This window comes from Fundulus heteroclitus, chromosome 5, assembly GCF_011125445.2.
Source record: "Fundulus heteroclitus isolate FHET01 chromosome 5, MU-UCD_Fhet_4.1, whole genome shotgun sequence".
In the NCBI taxonomy this organism is placed as follows: domain Eukaryota; kingdom Metazoa; phylum Chordata; class Actinopteri; order Cyprinodontiformes; family Fundulidae; genus Fundulus; species Fundulus heteroclitus.
Genome location: NC_046365.1, coordinates 18,197,470 through 18,215,625, shown reverse-complemented (window position 1 = coordinate 18,215,625; position 18,156 = coordinate 18,197,470). Strand labels below are relative to the sequence as shown.

The window sequence follows — 18,156 nt, the reverse complement described above, 5'->3', positions numbered from 1 at the left end:
GCAGTTTTTTTTGCAGGTTTAAGGGAGTCAATTGAATTGAATTAAATAATATTTATTCATAACATGTTCATTATGAGATATGTATCTAGTATTGTAAGATAAAACAAATCATGGTATCAATTCAGTATAGTTACAAGCAAACTAAGCGGCATTCATCCATTGGGAGATCACTTTTAGTCATTAGAGAACAAAATTACCTCTATTGTGTCCATGTTTTAGAAAATTACTTTACAATAGAGGGCAGCAGGTTTACTGTAAAACATAAGAAGGAATCATTACTTTCACAGAAAAAATTATGTATGTTCTGTCATTTATCCACAGTTGAATCTGACTGCATCCTGTTATTCCCTTCCTGCAGGAGCTGGTGACTGCCTGGTACATCGGCTTCTTGGTTCTGATGTTCTCTTCGTTCCTCGTCTACCTTGTGGAGAATAAGTCCAACAAAGAGTTTGCAACTTACGCTGATGCCTTGTGGTGGGGCACGGTGAGTTTTGGGAAATTAGCTGTAAAAGCCTAACCTGACAACAGCCAGCTGTATGTATCGCTCCGCCTAGCTCCACTCACATACATCTGGGACACGGCTCATTGAAAATGATTTCCCCAACCAAATTTTTGGTCTGGCCAATCAGGACGCAGGGCGGGTGTTTCATGGATGTGACGTAGTGGAGAAGCCACCGTGAGATTCCAACAACAATGGCGGCTCGCATCGAGGAAGCAAGCGTTAGCATTGATGCTGCTATTTCCTCCGTGTTGTCCAATCTATCTGATATTGTTTCATTAAAAGAACATCAGAGAACGGCTCTGAAGGCTTTTGTTGGTGGAAACCATGTTTTCACCCTTCTCCCGACCGGATTTGGCAAGTTTTGTTTTCCGGGGCGCGTACGCGGACGCGCCCCGGAGCGGTTAGCGGTTAGCGCTAACCATATTGGGAGACCTTTAGTCCTCAACGCGGTCCGCCCGGGATCGACTCCGACCCGCGGCGCTTTGCCGCCTGTCTTCCCCCCTCTTCCTGTCAGCTCACTGTCAATAAAACGCGTGCCACTACAGTGTTTCCCGCATGGATTTGCTTATGCGAGGCGGAGCGGGGGGGGGGGGGGTGGACGACACGTTTTCCGCGGACCGGCTCGCGGAGCGGAGGGGGGGGTGGACGACACGTTTTCCGCGGCCGCCTCGCCAAGATAGCGCTGCGGGAAACCCTGCACTAGAGCCGCAAACACATAAAAAAAAAAAAAGGTTTTTTTTTCCGGCGTCGGTCTCATCAGCGTCACGGGTTAGCTTCGGTGTGAGTGGTTGAAATAGCACGTCGATAAAGATGACAGACAAGTGGCTTATCCAATCATATGCAAGGAGTTTTGATAAGGCCCAGCCTTCAGTAAAGGCAATGCCTATGGCGGTGTCCCAGATGTATGTGAGTGGAGCTAGGCGGAGCGATACATACAGCTGGCTGTTGTCAGGTTAGTAAAAGCCAGCATTAAACAAAAGGAAAAAAAAAATTGTCCTTCTGACAGTTTCTTGGCATCACTCTAACACACCAGTTGAATATCTTGGAACAGTAGAGTTCACACTCTGAGCTCACTTCTGTGTTGTTTTTGTTTTGTGTGTGTGTGTTTTCTACTGCTCTGAATACTTGAAATATCTCAGAAGTCTTCTGATTCAATTTGTCTCTGAGCACTGACAGCTCTTCTATAAAAAATGTGGCTTTCTTGGCTGCATCAGTCATTTTCAAAATCAAAGATTCACAATGGTACATAAGTGGCTTCTTCAATTAGGGCACCCATTACCCCAGCAGAAGATAATCCAGTTTAAAAAAACTATAGCTGACGGATGGATATCTGAAAGTATAGTTAGATAAAAAAGCCAGAACTGATGCTGTCTGTTTGTCAATAATCCATCCATCCATCCATCCATCCATTTTCTTACTCGCTTTATCCTTCACGGGGTCACGAGGGGTGCTGGTGCCTAACTCCAGCATTTCAATGGGCGAGAGGCGGGGTACACCCTGGACAGGTCACCAGTCTGTCACAGGGTGACACGGAGGTTTGTCAATAATTTAAACTAAATTAAAAAGACAGAATTTCACACATTATAGATAATTGCAAAATATTTACTGTAATATAAACATCACCAGACATCAGCCTGTTGGCTATCTAATGAGATTGCATGCTGGTCAGCTTTATGTCAAAATGATAAAAGTAAACTGTGATAACAATAAAAGGGAAGACTTTCGTACTCCTGTCTGTGGGATTTGCACCACTATGGTGTTACAGGGAAAATTCAATCAAGCTTCAGGTACTTTGAAGGAGCAATAAGTAATATATTTACTATGAAATCAACCTGAATAATTCTCATTTGTCACACGGGATGGAAGTAACATTCTCTATAAACAATCGGCCCTCTCCATCAAAAATGTCAAGTTTAGTCAAGGTACAGTGCAGAACTACTTTGGTGCAGTGTGTCGCCCAAGTTTACTTCCTGGTTCCTGAGCCAGTCATATGAGATTTCCCAGGGGTTTCCAAATCAGAGTGCAAAATTTGGTATTTTATCATGGCAAAAGAGCAGCAGCCTTCTAACATGGAAGCCAATAAGCGATACTGACCAGAAGTAGAACAGATTACAACATCATATACCTATCCTGTGTAAGTAAAAATTCAGTGTAGTTTCCCAGCAGCAACGGCCCATTAAGGAATCGGCGTAATAGGCTGTTGTCATTGGCAAGCTGTTGTGTATTTGTTGTTCCGATTTCAATTCAATTCAAATTCAAAAATACTCTATTTATCCCAAAGGGAAATTAAATGTTATGCATCATAACAAAAGAGCAAAATATAGAAAAGTATTGGGAAAATAAATTCAGCTGCACAGCATCCAATACATGAAGAAACGGTTGTACCGAATAAGCAACTTTTTCCAAGGAAAGCAGGAATGAAATCTTGAAAAAAATGAAAAAATCTCAATCAAAATGACAGAGCTACTTCAACTTACTGCCATGCTGAGCAGCACAGTTCTAGAACACTGGATAGCATTATTACTCCTTATTATTGCTCCTTTACATTCTGGGTTATTTATTTTATTTCGTTTTTTACAGTAAACTTTATGCAGTGAAACCATTTTTGAGTGTCAGATAAAAAAAATAAAGTCTGGGTGCAACAAGGTAATTTCTAATTTAAACCACCTCAAATTGAGTAGGATATTTTACACTTACAATGTGAAGTGCCATACTGACATTATTTTACACTCTTTATATTTGCCACAGATCACCTTGACAACAATTGGCTATGGAGACAAGACACCAAAGACATGGACAGGACGGTTGCTGTCTGCAGGGTTTGCCCTCCTGGGCATCTCCTTCTTTGCCTTGCCTGCAGTAAGTAAATTGTGTCTCAATAATTTTTTTTTTTTTAAATCTAGTATTTATTTTATAGCGTAACCCTTGACTTTTAATACAATTACAATTACAACACCTAATAAGAAAATGTCTAGAGCTGAAATAAAATGGGAGAGTTTTTTTTTTTTTTTATTCTGGCTAACATCAATGTTGTTATGTACAGGTTTGACCTGCTGAAATTATGGTAAAATCCACTACCTAAACTAGGTCTCTCACCCAAAAAACTTTGAACTGTGCATCTACAAGGAATGACTCTTGGTTTTTTTAAGAACCATATTGGTTAGAACATTTCTCAGCTTCAACTTCCAATCTTCACTCCAACATTTTTACACATTTTTACACGTCTAATCTTTTGATACGATACGGTGACCAAAGAGCTGCTGTAAAAGCATCAAAGAAGAACCGAGTAGAAGCGTTAGGAAAAAAAAGTGTTAGGAAAAGGCCAAAAGATTTTTCTAGACAGACTTTATTCTCTCTTAAGCTCTCACATGAGAAGCAGCCTATATTTAGTAATGCTGTAACATAATAAGATTAGTTGTTTTGTAATATAATAACATTGTTGGTCCACTAAAGAGAACTATTTTCATAATAAAATATTGTGATTCAGGATATTATTAGCAAGGAACAGTGCAAGAAGTCTATTATGTAAATCACTGTATTTTCCAAACAGCGCATTAACTACTGCACCTGGGCTTCTTTGCCATGCTGATATTGAAACATGAAGTACAGTACTTCTCTAATCCTAATCCTAAATTGAACTTTTCTGATTTATGTCAATAATTGCCTCTTCTGTCAGTGTGTGTCTCTCCAGGTTAAAATGAAAGTTATACCCACAATAGGCAGTAGGTCAAAAGCAAATTACAGAAAAGTAGAAACAATCTGCACAACATTTTTAAGAGCCGAGGGCATGCTTGAAACCAACTAAACATGTAAGAATGTCACCCTTTATCACTCTGCTGAGGAATCTTTGCACAGGTGTGGAAGAACATTCTGCATGTTCACTTAGTTCTAACGTTGGCTCTTCTCTTCTCAGTTTTTCATATCAATTGGTCATAATTTTATTCATATGTTTTCTTTGTGGTTCCAATTCATCATGAGTGGAAAAAGCAGAAGTCATTCTCCTGTTTTATAAGTCAACTGCTTTGCTTTGACGTTTGTGTTTATCAATGATTTCCGTTATGGCGTTGTGCCCCGGTGTCCTCAGCTCTCTCCTGCATGGCGGATGGTTGATGCTCTAGTCTCCTCAATTCCAGTCCTCTTCTTCTTCCTTTGTGATTTTTAATGGGGGTTGGCAAACAACTTGAAGGTGCATTACCGCCACCTACTGGAAAGGAGTGTGAACTGAATGTCACAAATAAAAGTTACAGGACACCGAGGACCAGAATTGAGGACCACTGCTCCAGTGAGAGTTCTTTAGAAATAAGTTAGGGACTGGGTCAGGATTAACTTGCCTTTTGGTTCCTGATCTGGATCAGGATCAGAGAATGCACTTTGAGAGTCACTGCTTTGTAGGTCTGTATTTCCATATGCACATGTATTTTGTGCGTGTGAAAATAGTAGGACTGTGAAAGAGCTGTAACTGTTATATTCAAACATTAAAACCAGAGGATTTAAGAAGATTAGTGGATCCACAATGATTATGTTGTTGTCACTTGACTTCTTCTGAAATTTGGGAAACCTACAGTCCGTAATAAAAATTAAGAACATCTATTTTTCAAATTCTTGCATTTCATATTTTGGATGCATCTGTGACTCTGGTTTGTATCTTACTTTTCTCAAGGTTTTTCTTTTCAGCTTGAGCTATGTTCAATAATAATCATATACTGAAGTATGTTGGTTTTGTACACCTGAGGTTAGCTCATTTATTCATTAAAATTATCAAACTGAGAGCTTTCTGATTTTTTATTTTACCATGACTAAATAAATCTGTCTGTTGACCTATTTTGAATAACTGAGATTGTATTACAGAGAGCAAACTAATGTATGTCTCATCAGGGTATTCTGGGCTCAGGCTTTGCCCTGAAGGTCCAGGAGCAGCACAGACAGAAGCACTTTGAGAAGAGGAGGAACCCCGCAGCCTACCTCATCCAGGTAAAGCTTATTAACTATTTGTTATTTTTGTGATGCATTAAAAATGTGTTGCTGTCGATTAAATTCAGCAGTCTTCACAGGGTGTGTTTTGTTTTTGTTTTTGTTTTTGTTTTTTTGTTCCGGTGCTAGTTCGAAGCCCATGCCTAACCCTCTCATCTTTTTCTTTCGGCTGTAAAGCCCCGGCTCCAAGAGCTGGTGCCCCTGGAGCTAAAATGGTAGCAAACCTAAGCATAAAGTTACTTACAGTACTGGTAGGGGTCACCCAAACCAAGTATTGAGTTGTAAATTCAGGTTCTATTGAGTTTTTTCACCACCACAGGTTTCAGCTGAATTTATTTAGACACTTTGCAATAGCATTAATAAAAGCTTGTTGAGCATTTTAATGTTACCAGCTGTCACTTATAGATCCTGGTACAAAGGGGTGTGTATCAACTCTATTTGTAGCAAATGTTGATTCCAGTAGACAGTTACAAATGCCATCCGACACTGTCAGTACTTTAAATGGCATTGCAATTCATAACCATCAGAATCCGTTTGTTGTTAGAACAAGCGATGCACCGATATACAAATTTGGGCCAAAATCCAATATTGAAATAAGTGTTATGGCCGCTAACTGTTTTTACCAATTTTATACTCATTATATTGTATATATTTCTGCACCCATTTGACACAGTGAAAAAAAAACATGAAACCGCTGCCATTGCTTCTCTGCTTCACTAAAACACCCCACAATCCTTTGCTGAATCTCTATCAAGCAGCAAAAAACATTGGGCGCATAACGTAAGCGGCGTGGCTTGCAGGTGTGTTTTTAAATTGACACCAGATACCACAAAGTATGCTCCACAGCTGCGTGTTTCTGTGCAGAGAGGAACTTTCACCACATGGCAAGAGCCGAGACTATTTTTTTGGATACTTTCGGTTAACTTTGTTAACTTTGACACAGTTAACTTTGACACAGGATGTTGTATTCCCGTTCATTCCCTGCCAAAAAGGAACATATATACGTCTGAAATTAGAACTTCAATCTAATTTATGCATTGCGTAGCATAAATATTATATGTCTAGTGGAAATTTGACTGATTAAAATAAAAAGCTAACCTAAGCGTTGGACGCTCGTATGCTGCTATGTTGCATTTACGCTCTGGAACCCGTCTGGTGTATTTCCTTCTTTTATTTTCACATAGCCAATCCCCTCCTGAAACCCAGACACAAACGGCAACAATATGGAGAAAAACATCAGTTGTTAATATTAGTTTAATTTTACTCATATGTTAGAAAATATGGACAGGTCATGCATCCCTTGGTAAAACCATTTTAATACTAGGGGTTGCACTAGAACTGAACCAGCACCGGAATTGCTTTTGTCTAAAAAGGGGCAAAAGTTTAGATTGCCACACAAAGTATTTATACCCTTTGAACTTTTTGCCACATTTTGTCACATTACAACCTCAAATGTCAGTATAGTTTTTGGATTTTGTGTGAAAGTAGTGCCATTTTTCTTCCACAATTTTGTCTTGACGTATCACAAATTCGAACAAAATACCTTGAAGATTGTGGTTGTAATGTCAAATAATAAGAAAAGATACTTTTGCAAGGCACTGTAAATTAAAATCTGGATAACAATGAATGTGAATGAAACCTGTTTGTTAATTCTTTTCACTTTCCAGTTTCTCTGGACCCTCTGAAGCAGCACAATAACTCTCACTCTGTCTCGCCCTCATCATCCTCACCCTGTGGCAGCCTCTTAGCTCAGATTTTTCACAGATTCTTCCACCAGTCTTCTTCCCTTTACTTCTTCCTGCCCTCCTCGTGTTTCTCCACATGCTTCCTTTTCTTCACCACTTTTGCTCATGCGTCTCCTCCTCCTCATCTTGTGCGTCCCAATGTTATACCAGGCTGCGTGGCGGCATTATTCCACAGACAGCGCCAGGCCCTACCTGGATGCAACATGGCGGCACTATGAGAGCCTCGTGCCAATCCACAGGCATGTACCCATGCCTGACATCTGCCCAGCCCCAGACGTGTATATCTTTTTTTGTTGCATTTTCCACTAATCATTTGTGTTGTCGTTGTCCTCATCCTTTTTGCACTCTTCCTTCTGGTGCCCTTATTCATCCTGTTTTACTTGATTGATTTTTGCTTTCTATTTACCTGGATTTTTGGGGGGTGTTTTCTGTTTGTATTCTGCATGCAGTGTGTTTGGCGTAGTTATGCGGCTGATGAGAACTCGATTTCCGTTGCTACCTGGAAACCTCACTTGAAGGCGCTGCATACCTGCAGCCCTACAAAGTAGGTACAACTATGGCAGCTGATGTCTACATTTGGTGTCTTTGTCACAGTCTTAGATTTCAGAATAAACTCATTCAACTTTTGTTACTGTCCAACTATTTCATATACCTGCTTCATTGTATTATACATATAAATATATTCATAATGCCTCGCACTTTAAACCACACCAAAAATTGGTATGTTACACTAAATGTTTAAGATACCAAAAAGTTTAGTATATATACGATTTGTGCAGGAAATAAACATGTTTTATTTTGGGGTTTTTTATATTTAGCTGTCTTTCAGTGGTATTTCCAATCTATTTTGTGCCAAAAGTAGAAGTTATGAGCAGTCAATAGCTTGCTTAATGTGAAAGTAATGTTATGGGGAAAAAAAACTAACGATCAATGAAATTGTGCTCACTTTAAACAAACATTTGCCCTTAACTACATAAAATTTTGACACAAGAGTCTTTGCACAGTAACAGTGTAACTTCTTTGGGTTTACATAGTTTTTCTTAGGGAATGTTATTGGCAAAGAACCACAGTCTACCTCTTTTCATTGTTAATGATTATAACAAGTAGCATGTGGTGGTGCAGGTTCAAAACAAACAACTTTAGACATTTAAAATTGTCATAAGATACTCAGTTTTTAGTACAAGGTGTGACAATATTTATAAAATAAAGCAGAATACAACACAGTGTCAAATAAGAACCCAATATACCATATTGATGAGTGATAAGTCTCTACAACAAACTTCAGATTTACTACAAAACATACAGTAACAACTGTGACATGTTGTTGTGACATGACTTGACATGACTTGACATGTTAAATGAACCATCAAAAGAATAATGGACATTGAGGGTGTAGGTTATGGCTGCAGTGAAATTGAGGGAATGACCGAACCATATAAAATGCAAAACATGTAAAGAGAGTAGTTGGTTCACCTTTGGGAGATGTTTTTATCAGCAAGCAATGTAGGTAAGACTAAGAAATGCAAACAAATTATCTAAATAAACTCAAGGACAGCAGAAAACAGCACAACTGCAACTGTAAAAACACATCAAAAAATGAATCGACTAATATTTAGACCCTTCCTGTTGGTAAATCAAATCTAATACCATTAAAGTGCTTTAGGTCAAAAGATTGAAACTCTACACCTGACACATCGACAATCCCACACACAGCTGACTGAAGGATCCCTTCTGGTAAAACTAATGTTGGAGCTTGGAGATACTGGGACAGATATCTAAACAGCATAAAATTGTCATTGATAAATGTATGGTTAAAATAGGAGAAGCACATACGCAAATAGAAAAACACAACCTTCTCTTTCTGGAATCAAATTTTCAGTTCCCCAGTCTGCATGTTGCAGTAGTCCGTGTGTGTGTGTTTTTTTTTTTTTTTCCTGAGATGCATGCCAGTAATCAGTGTGTTGCCTCGTCGCTCCTAAATTATGAGCACTTGTAAAGGCAGCAGTTGCTGGAATAGTGCTGATTCTAAGAAACCCACTGGTGTTTTTGCAAGTTTTAGAATTCTAAACAATAAATCATGAGTGCAATAGTTTTGCCATACACTTTTTTTATAATCAGTTAGCACAGCTCCAGACACCTGCTGGTGTTCCTCAGTTTTAGGAGTTTAAGCTCCCCACAAATACAAAGCTCCTCCAAAAAAAGCTGAAAGGACGTCAAGCTTTCAGGTGCGCTTGATCATTTATTTAGGGTTTAGTCCTGCATTAATTGACTCAACAGGCCCGCTTAACTCTTTTGCACCATTAGTAGATAACACAAGTATGTGTGCATCTAGTCAGTTTGTAATCAGATCTCCTGCTACGCCCGACTGCCATCAATCTGTTGGGACACCACGTCGAAAAAGAACCCCCATGCCCCCCAAACCACCCACCCACCCCCTACAGTGGAGAAGTACCCACAGTGCTTAAATTTAAAAAAGTTATGTTAATATTAATTTATTACTGAAATATTTTACCAAAGGATACATTGATTTCATATTTCATCATTAATATTGTAGCATAGTCACCTTTTAGTTGAAGGTTCTTACATTATGTAGTGAAAGCTAAACTATGCAAAATCACCAGCGTTTTATTCTAAACTCAGTTCTTACTATTATAGCAAATGTAGATAAAATGTTTTCTCATTGTGTTTCTCTCTTTTTCTCATCCATCAACTCCAGGAAGGAGCAGGGAGAGTCAACTACCAGGTTTGTGATGGCTTACCTGCATGTTCATTGTCTTTCTTGGTGCTACTAACTTGATTTGGGGGGGTGGTATGTAAAACATCTAAATCGCTACCTTCTAGTTTTATATTAGTTGACTTTTTGGACTTGAATTAAATTTACCTCTGGTACCAAGTTCTGCAATGTCCTGTAATTGTGTTGTTCTAACATAGGGAGCGCATAAGGGTTGCAGTTAACAGTAATGCTGTCATTTGAATCTACTTTTTCTCCTGATTTGGTCAGTATTACTTATTTTTTTTAAGCTAGTATTTTGTTTCCTTTGGTCTTTGCACATATTCAGAAAGTAAGTGCCATCCACAACATTTTTAGGGATTTATTATAAAGCAGGTAAGATGGGGGGATGTGAACTTAAAATTGCATCATAACATTTTGTGGCATTTATTATCATAAGCAGTAATAAAACGCATTACAAAAATCCATCTTTTGTGTTTATAAATATATCAACAGTCCAGAGTGTCAAAAACCCAATTATTTCTACAAAAATAAAGCCACTTATTATGAAATAGGCTTATTGATCCCCCTGATTCCATTAGTTGGACTCACTGTGCTATTCAGTCATATTTTGACTTATAAACCCATGGTTTATTAACACGTTTATTAAACTAACACTGGTAAAATTAGTCATTCTAGTAGCAATATCACTTTATGGGATTTACAAACATCAATAAATAATTTATAGTCATTATCATTTATTGTAGGACAGATGTTTTTTTTTCCTTTGTACCAGCATAAATAACGAAAAAAATCCTTTAGACAGTAAACAACTGAATGTTGCCCATCCCTGTCAAATAAAAGTTGTGTTCTATAAAACACTAATATAAGCTAAAAGATGCTGAAACAATCTGCACAAGTGTCTAAATATACTCATGGGGTATAACTCTTTGTGCTGGTAAGTGACTCATTCAGCACAGCACATAAGCAGTTTTTACAGGAGCAGCTTTGGAAGGGAAGTATCAGCAATGTAGCTTTTGTATATCAAGAAAATATTTAGTTGCCATAGGGGAAAAAATAGGTGAAATTGCTGTCTTTTTTCTGCATTTTCACAGAAAATAAACCAAGTCTTTTAATTACATTTATACACTTAGGAGGACATTGCTTTCCTGCTAGTGGAACAGTGTTTACTCCTTTGAAAGATGGAGCAGGACTCACCATGAGGTTAATTTATTTTGATCCTCATGGTTTGATATAAATATTTTGAAGTTTTTTCATGTTACATTTTTTTTAACAAATTCCCAGTGAATATAGCAAAAATATCTCTTCTGCCAGAATATTCTTAAGGAGTTTTGCTGGATTCTGCAATGCTCACACCCGGGAAAACATCACAAAACCGATTTAACTAGATGCAGAACTGCTTTCAACAATCTCCATGCAATAACAGTTCCTAGTGGAGTAAAAACTCTCCTCTTTTGCAGATGAAGGTATGGAGAATTTCACTGATCTCTCCTGCAGAAAAAGGAGAGCAAAAAAGAAGCTGTTTGGACTGTGTTAACTAGTACATTGACACAGTAAAGCTGATCTAATTAGGGCAGCTTAAGGCAGAGGGTAATGATATTTTACTCAGATAAAAGCTGGTTTTACTCAGGAACTCCATGACTCATTGTTGCATTTGTTTGCTTAGTGCTCCCTGAAAAACAATATTATCAAAAACCTAATTTTTTTTGATTGTGAACCACAAAATAAGAAGCCACTAACACACACAAATGTCTTTTTCTCAACCTCCATCTTGCCTCGGGTAGCCGTTAATTTTTTTATTCTATGAGCCATTCTTCTTTGTTTGTCTGTGTTGCTATAGCACATTTATCTAAAGGGTATGTATTAATGGTTTTGATGCATTTCCAGAATCATTACGGGAGGATAGCGTTCAGGGCAGCAGGGCAGCGTGATGTAATGTGTTGTGTTTGCAGTTATGAAAGAGGGTAAATGTTTGCCTGAGAAGCACCACAGCAGCACCGATGCAGCCGCATTGTTGTTCATAATATAAATGTCATTTAAACAGACATATTAAAAGGCCCGAATAAAACTCTGAGCACAATATTTTGAAGCATCGCTATGAACGAGTCCCTGGAGAGATTAAAGAACCTCGGCGCGCTGTACACTGCAGCTGTGTTGCTTTATCGGTTGAATATATTCAGAAAGGAATGTGTTTAGGAAAGAAATGCAGCATTGATAACACATAAATGACAATAAAACTAGGCAAGCAACAAGACTCTGCTAAAAGGTTTTTGGCTTCATGCTGCAATTCAGGCACTTGTTGCCATGGCCCGCTTGAATTCACATGGTTAAAGGAGGGTTATCGACATGAAGTGCATGAGTCAACAAATTGCAACCTTTTTTTGGACGGTTCTGCAGTAGATGTTCATTTTCCTCCACTAAGCCCCTGTTCTGCTGCCTCTAAATGACAGTGTTCGGCAAGCCAAAACATCAGTGCTGACTTTGCTGTCTGCTTATACACATTTTTGCAGAGGGCCTTTCACATACATGTATTTATAGGTGCATCTCAGTTTATACGAATATCAAAAATCTATTATTTTTCTGGAATTTTACTATAAAAGGAAACATAATATGGGTTCATTACAGGCAAAACAATGCATCTCAAGTAACTATTTCTGTTTATATACATGATCATGACTTACAGATAATTTTACTCCTCAGAGAATTTTACATAAGCATAGACAAAACCCTTTTAAAGACAAAATTATCAGGTTATGGCCTACAAAGTCAGGCTTAAGACTCGACGGTTGTCTGGCCAGACATTTGCAGAAAACCTCTACAAGGAGCGGAAGCCACCAAAGGTCGTTTTTAAACAAGCTCACTGTCTAGAGAGCTGGATCCGAGCATTTTAATGGAGTGTTTATTTGAAGGAAAAAAGTGATAGAAAAAGATTCAGATGCACAACTTGTAGACTGCGGGTGAAGTCGTTGCTTCAAGAACCCCCAGGCAGACACATCAAGGATATGGGCTACAACTGTTTCATCGTATTCGCAAACCTATTTCCTGAATCAGAGACAGCGTGAACAGAATCTATTTGCTCGAGGTCCAGTGGGAAGTTTCCTAAGTCATTGATGATTTGGGTTGCCACGTTGTCTGCTGCTGTTGGTCCTCCATGCTTTATCAAGTTCAAAGTCAGCACAGTCGTCATCCAGGCAATACTAGGTCGCTTCGTTCTTCTCTTTGCTGGAAAAAATGCTGGTTTTATTGTCCAGCAGACAACGCACCTGCTCACATTGCCAAAAAAAATTACCACGCTATCCGTCTGAAACACCAGAGCCAACCAAGCAGAAGAGCTGAAGGCTGCCATCAAAGCAACGTGGGCTTCCTCAACAACTCAACAGAGCCTCAGGCTTCTCACCTCCATACCACACCATCATCTTGTTGTATTTCCTGCAAAATGAGTGCTATGCAAATATAGACTTCATAGTCTGTAAAGAACTTTTCCCTACTTTACTGTAGGCTGACATTTGTTTTCAAAATTATTGGTCATGAGTAATATTCTAATTACTTTTCCTAATTGCATTACCTGTAAGTCACACTCATTATAATGAACAGAAATAAGCACTTGAAATACGTATATCACGTTGTGAGATATATAAATATATATAATATGATAGTATTCTTATTTATTGAGAGGAACCTGTTTATAATTCAGCAGCAAAAAGAAAGAAGGAACGGTAAAGCAGCTGAAACCTGAAATCTAGGAGGTCAACAATTTCTCTCATCTCTTCCTGCATTAAGTAACGAATCATCGTGTGTCTATCTCCCCTTGGTTTTTAGTAAAAATCATAGTAATAAGCAGAAGCTACTGCGGAGGTGTACCACTCGGAAACATAGGTACACAGCATCTCTGCTCCCATGTTCCATGATGTTTTTCTTTGGGAATGCTGACTAATTCTTGGTGCATGGGTTTCCGTTGGAGGCTGCACAGCCTCATATAGGCCAGAGCAAGCTGGTCTTGCAGGAAGACGCCTGTTGCTCCTATAGGGATAATCTGCCTTTGTTTGATATGTGCCTGAGTGATGTGCTACTCTGCCTGATTTTATATGGAAAATCGATGAAGAGCTGTGCCAGGCTCTGCTCTAAGCTGCAAATTTGATAAATTAATCAGCATTTATGAGCTTTTTCTTGAATGAAATGTTCTTTTTGTTTTTTGTGTCATCTGTTTTTTTTCCATCCTTCACTTCCCTAAATTTCAACTAAAACAAAGTGCCCCACTTGCTGTTTCTTCTTTTAATAATTTCTCTTTGGAATAAAAAACATTTAGCTTTTTATTGTCAACAAATCTAATGAACAAGATCAAATGTCACAATGGCTAGCTGGCAAGATTGGCTTCTGAAACCTACTTTAATAACACAAATGGGGTGACAGTGGAGCAGTAGTTAGGGAGTTTGCCCTGTAACCTGCGGGTTGCTAGTTTGATCCCCTCTCTGACCGTCTCAGTTTACCCGAATTGCCTGCTGGTGGTGGTCAGAGGGCCCGGTGTCGCTGATGTATGGCAGCCTCACTTCTGTCAGTCTGCCCCAGGCCAGCTGTGGCTACTAACATAGCTCACAACTGTCAGGGGGAGAAAAGTGCGCTGGGGTCCTTGGACTAAGCACTATTCAAGTACACACCATTTACCATTAATCCGCAACCAAGAGTAGTTCCTTGAAAATTTCTTACTTTTTCCAGCTTGAAAATTATGTCAGCGCTTACAGTATGGTGCTATTGGGATAATTGGGTTGAAATAAAAAATGATCTTTTCAATTAATTTGCTGACAATATGCAGTATTTTTTTTGTGTAAGCAAAATAACTAAGTATGTTTAACACAATGAACTGAGCCAATTTAAATGAGTTCTGCCTGAGTTTGCTGCCCTTGCTGTTGCATGCTGCTATTCTGCATTAAACACAGACGGTCTTTCACTTCTCTACACCTTATTGTCCAGCTTTCACACAACCCACAAGTTAATGTTATTAATATCATTTTCAAGCTTTCATATTTTTCTATCCAAATATGTTCTTTTTTTAATAAAAGCATTGAATGTGCAAATAAACATTGATTTGGCACATTTAGACAAGTTTTAAGTTTTTTGAATAATACAACTTTTAAATCTGCAATATGACATTTTGTCAGCCTTTTTGACCTTTAATATGGTTTAATGTCTATCGCAATAGACCAACATCAAGTATCATATTATTGTGAAGTGGAAGGAAAGCGATTTGTGTATTTATTATTATTATTATTATTATTATTATTATTATTATTATTATTATTTATACATAAGGGGCACAAATTTAGTGGCCATTGGTTTTACGCCCTCCTTTATTTTTATCCTCTAAAAAAAAGCAAGAAATCACCTTTAGAATGAACCTTTGTATTTAATCTCAGTATAAATACAGCTGTTTTGTAATGGTTTTCTCTAGCATATTTGTTAATATTCAGCTTTAGCAGCAAAAGAAAATTTCACAGCTGAAATATACAAATTATAAAATATTGTAAACTAAAGAAATGCAAAATAAGACAGGAATTTACATTTTGAACTTCCTGCAAAGTTTTGTGTGGCAGAAAACTGAAACGGCATGTCACCCGACACACCATTATGACTGTGGGATGTTTTTTTTTCCGGAATGACCGGGAAATATAGTTAAGACTGTTGCAGCGGGTTACCTTTCATAAGAACAGGGTGGGAAAATGGATCACTGTGTGGTGCTGGTGAAGATTCTCAGTCATCCAGGTCATGGTCATTCCAAAAAAGTAAAAAAAAAAAAAACAACTGGACTTGTTTTCCGTAGTAGAAGACGTTTCGCTTCCTCTCCAGGAAGCTTTCTCAATTCAAAAAGTCTGGAGTAATGTGGAGTAACAAGCTTTATACCATTGCCAAACAGACTACCTTTTCCCGACTGTTTGGTGAACATGGAAGGAAATGGAAACCTCAACATTGAAGTGTATTGGAAACCCATACACACAGACCAATATCTTCTTTTTGACTCACACCACCCACTGGAGCACAAACTTTCGGTCATCAGAACCTTACAACACCGGGCCGAGCATGTCCCGACTAAAACAGAAGGGAAGCACAAGGAACAGAAACACATCAGAGATGCCCTCCAAACCTGTGGGTACCCTAACTGGGCTTTTGTCAAATCAGCAAGAAAATCCAAAAGACCCGCTGCAGAACATAATGGTGAGAAGAATAAACACAAAAACATCGCCGTCCCATATGTTGCTCGAGTCTCTGAAAAATTCAAGAGGATTTTCTCCAAACACAAAGTCCCAGTACATTTCAAACCAAACAGAACCCTCAGGCAGAGGCTGGTGCATTCCAAGGACAAAACCCCCAAACCTAAGATGAGCGGAGTGGTGTATGCAGTTCAGTGTAGTGAGGAATGTTCTGATCTTTATATTGGAGAAACCAAAAAACCTCTCCACAGACGCATGGCTCAACACAGGAGAGCTACCTCCTCGGGACAGGACTTTGCTGTCCACCTGCACCTATAGGACAAAGGACACTCTTTTGAGGACCAAAATGTTTACATTTTGGACAAAGAGGACAGATGGTTTGAAAGGTGTGTGAAGGAAGCCATCTACGTTAAGAGAGAAAACCAAACCTTAAACAGAGGAGGAGGACTTAGGTTCCAACTCTCAAAAACTTACAACACAGCTATAGGATTAATTCCAGCCAATCATCACCTTAACTCTCACCCTGATTCGGGTGATCAATACTTTGTTCCTTTAAGCCAAGCCAATAACGACCCTAACGACTCCCCGTTACAGAGGAGTGGACCAGTTTCGATTTAATCTGCTGGCTTAATGTCTTTAACAACCGCCCATTACCAAGGGGTGGATCTGTTTCGGTTGAATTTGCATGTTATCTAAGCCATTACAAGGCCTTTGTTTGGCAATGGTATAATGCTTGTTACTCCACATTACTCCAGACTTTTTGAATTGAGAAAGCTTCCTGGAGAGGAAGCGAAACGTCTTCTACTACGGAAAACAAGTCCAGTTGTTTTGTTTTTTACTTTTTTTGGAATCACTGTGTGGTGTTCTGCCCCATTAAATCCTAACAACATATCTTAAAGTGTGTGGTTTTAGTTTGACAAAACTTCAAAGTTCATGGAGTATGAATAAGTTCTGCTTTTCTAAAAGCCCAGTTTAGAAATAGAGATAAGCTATGTGTTTTCTTTGTAGTGAAACATAATTAATAATTGCTCAAATTTGTAACTTTCTAATGTTGGTGTATCATCTAAAGTAATTTATCAAGATATAATACAATACATTAGAACCATTACTGCAATTACATTTGATGCATAACCCCCAAAGCAGAGCTTGCATTTTATATGCATAACCTTCAGCAATGCATGTTTATCTTTTCTTCCTGCCCTGCAGGTATTTAACCTTATCTCAGAAAAAGCTCTGAATGATGCAAACACCACATAAAAAAGCAAAACTTTACTGAATGTTGAGTCAAATTTCTATTACTGACCCGAAACATGCATCATTAAACAATGTTTATATCTTCAAACCATCATTCCACTTTTCTGTTTTGCACTCCAAACTCCTTCCTCGTCCTCCCACTTTCAGCCAGAAGTTAAGCTTCAAGGAGCGTGTGAGGATGGCAAGTCCCCGAGGTCAGAGCATCAAGAATCGGCAGACATCCTCGGTGAATGACCGGCGTTCTCCTGTGGCCGAGAGTGGCACAGAGGGCACCAGTCCTGCCAAGGTTCAAAAGAGCTGGAGCTTCAACGACCGCACACGCTTCAGACCCTCGCTCCGGCTCAAGAGCCAGTCCCGCTCCACCACTGACGGTCAGTGACGCTGCACCTCCACCCGATGTTTGACTGAAAGCTTTACAGGAATGGCGTTTTGCTACGTGAAACAGAAGTTTAAAAAGGCTTCACTGTTCAGAAAATGCAAAAAAAAATAAAAAATAAAAAAAAATCACCTCTTACAGCACCTCTGCAGTTGCAAAGTTAGGGGGCAATTTATTTTACACATTGGTCAATGTTTTTTTGGATAGTTTTTTTTTCCCTTAGAATATTAATTCATCATCTGAGAACTATTTTGCATTTACTAAGGTTATCTTTATTAACATTTATTTCATGAGCTAAACAATCTTAGTTTGCCAAAAAGGCAAAAGCAGAATAAATCTGGCCTAATTTTGTTTGTTAAGTATGTTTATTTGGA

At 38.6% G+C, this 18,156-nt stretch overlaps 1 protein-coding gene across 7 annotated transcripts in view; it reads left to right on the top strand.

Moving 5' to 3' along the window:
• LOC105921058 (potassium voltage-gated channel subfamily KQT member 5) overlaps positions 1 to 18,156 on the top strand; it is a 128,975-nt gene that overhangs the window by 99,405 nt on the left and 11,414 nt on the right. For 2 of the 7 annotated variants that reach the window (XM_036137051.1, XM_036137053.1), the window contains exons 5-11: positions 359 to 484; positions 3,251 to 3,361; positions 5,378 to 5,473; positions 7,369 to 7,457; positions 9,935 to 9,961; positions 13,769 to 13,825; positions 17,554 to 17,777. In XM_036137051.1, the coding sequence (XP_035992944.1) occupies positions 359 to 484; positions 3,251 to 3,361; positions 5,378 to 5,473; positions 7,369 to 7,457; positions 9,935 to 9,961; positions 13,769 to 13,825; positions 17,554 to 17,777 (730 nt within the window). Of the gene's footprint in view, positions 1 to 358; positions 485 to 3,250; positions 3,362 to 5,377; positions 5,474 to 7,368; positions 7,458 to 7,667; positions 7,763 to 9,934; positions 9,962 to 13,768; positions 13,826 to 17,553; positions 17,778 to 18,156 lie in introns of all 7 variants that reach the window. The other 5 variants (XM_021313018.2, XM_021313036.2, XM_012856747.3 and 2 more) reach the window with 3 other exon arrangements.